We start from the raw sequence: 2,184 nt of genomic DNA, 5'->3' as shown, positions 1-2,184 counted from the left end.
CCCTGGTAACCAGGCTCAGTTTAGCTGCTCTCAGCTTTACACACCACTACATTCTGTTGTCCCAGACTCAAAGGGTGGCAACTCTAAAAGAGAAGGGGAGGAGCAAGATATTTACATACGGAAGGGGAGGAGCCAAGGATACACATAGGCAAGGGAGATCCATGTATAGTCACAGGGAAGGAACTAAAATACGCATGGGAGGAGCCAAGCCTACGCATAGGAGGCTCACCTGATGACGTCATTGTCCCGGATAAGACGGGCGCTCTCCCCGGGGGGCAGCAGGCAGTCGTGCACATACAGGCACAGCGCCCCCCTCTGGGTGGGGAAATATCGGGCGCGGATGAGATCGGACAGGTCGGTGACGGTTCGGAGGTGCTCCGGGTTCAACAACATCCACATCTGATGGCTCTGCGGCTCGGTAGGCGGAGGATAATCGAATTTCAGCCTCACCCGGAGTTCCGCCATGCTCTCAAACGCCACTGCTGTACCACGTGACCCGTTTCTACCGGGCGTCACGTGACTTGAAGCTCTCGCCCCGCCCAGCTCTCGTCACATGACGCCGACAGATCTACAATGCTTTTGACAGTCACATGACCTGCCGGAGGATGAAGGTGCTGATTGTACTCGGTGTTGCTTTCTTGCCCCTTCTACTGACCCCCGCCCAAGGTGAGTGCCCTTACCCCATCCATCTACTGCTCCCCCCAGGGTGAGGGCCCTTACCCCCCTCACTTTACTGCTCCCCCTAGTGTGAGTGCCCTTACCCCCCTCCTTCCACTGCTCCCCCCAGGGTGAGGGCCCTTACCCCCCTCACTTTACTGCTCCCCCTAGTGTGAGTGCCCTTACCCCCCTCCTTCCACTGCTCCCCCCAGGGTGAGGGCCCTTACCCCCCTCACTTTACTGCTCCCCCTAGTGTGAGTGCCCTTACCCCCCTCCTTCCACTGCTCCCCCCAGGGTGAGGGCCCTTACCCCCCTCACTTTACTGCTCCCCCTAGTGTGAGTGCCCTTACCCCCCTCCTTCCACTGCTCCCCCCAGGGTGAGGGCCCTTACCCCCCTCACTTTACTGCTCCCCCTAGTGTGAGTGCCCTTACCCCCCTCCTTCCACTGCTCCCCCCAGGGTGAGGGCCCTTACCCCCCTCACTTTACTGCTCCCCCTAGTGTGAGTGCCCTTACCCCCCTCCTTCCACTGCTCCCCCCAGGGTGAGGGCCCTTACCCCCCTCACTTTACTGCTCCCCCTAGTGTGAGTGCCCTTACCCCCCTCCTTCCACTGCTCCCCCCAGGGTGAGGGCCCTTACCCCCCTCACTTTACTGCTCCCCCTAGTGTGAGTGCCCTTACCCCCCTCCTTCCACTGCTCCCCCCAGGGTGAGGGCCCTTACCCCCCTCACTTTACTGCTCCCCCTAGTGTGAGTGCCCTTACCCCCCTCCTTCCACTGCTCCCCCCAGGGTGAGGGCCCTTACCCCCCTCACTTTACTGCTCCCCCTAGTGTGAGTGCCCTTACCCCCCTCCTTCCACTGCTCCCCCCAGGGTGAGGGCCCTTACCCCCCTCACTTTACTGCTCCCCCTAGTGTGAGTGCCCTTACCCCCCTCCTTCCACTGCTCCCCCCAGGGTGAGGGCCCTTACCCCCCTCACTTTACTGCTCCCCCTAGTGTGAGTGCCCTTACCCCCCTCCTTCCACTGCTCCCCCCAGGGTGAGGGCCCTTACCCCCCTCACTTTACTGCTCCCCCTAGTGTGAGTGCCCTTACCCCCCTCCTTCCACTGCTCCCCCCAGGGTGAGGGCCCTTACCCCCCTCACTTTACTGCTCCCCCTAGTGTGAGTGCCCTTACCCCCCTCCACCACCCCACATTTATCCTTCCTGACTGGGGTATTCTCTGCCCTACTCATATTGCCCCTGTCATGTGACTTGTCAGGTGACTGTCTGTGCTCTTCTCTGATAGGTGGGTCGGTGAAGGAGGACTGGAACTATGTGTCAGTGAGGAAAAACGCCAACATGTTCTGGTGGCTCTACTACGCTGATCACCCCACAAAGAACTACACCCAGGTGCCGCTGGTCATGTGGCTGCAGGTGAGATGATGGCCCAGGTGTTTGCATGTCATATCTGTCCTCCTGTACACGTTACCCGTCCCCCTCTGCATCCCATGTCTGTCCTCCTGTACACGTTACCCGTCACACTCTGCCTCCC

The 2,184-nt window shown here is 60.3% G+C and overlaps 1 protein-coding gene across 1 annotated transcript in view; it reads left to right on the top strand.

Annotated features, from left to right (window-relative positions):
• Positions 1-605: 605 nt before the first annotated feature.
• The window catches only part of SCPEP1 (serine carboxypeptidase 1), a 7,892-nt gene continuing 6,313 nt past the window's right edge, over positions 606-2,184 (top strand). Inside the window, exons 1-2 of the mRNA XM_018574604.1 lie at positions 606-666; positions 1,939-2,066. Of these exons, the coding sequence (XP_018430106.1) occupies positions 606-666; positions 1,939-2,066 (189 nt within the window). The remainder of the gene's footprint in view (positions 667-1,938; positions 2,067-2,184) is intronic.

This window comes from Nanorana parkeri, unplaced genomic scaffold (assembly GCF_000935625.1).
Source record: "Nanorana parkeri isolate BGI_ZX_2015 unplaced genomic scaffold, ASM93562v1 scaffold3085, whole genome shotgun sequence".
Lineage (NCBI taxonomy): Eukaryota > Metazoa > Chordata > Amphibia > Anura > Dicroglossidae > Nanorana > Nanorana parkeri.
This window is presented reverse-complemented; position numbering and strand designations above follow the sequence as displayed.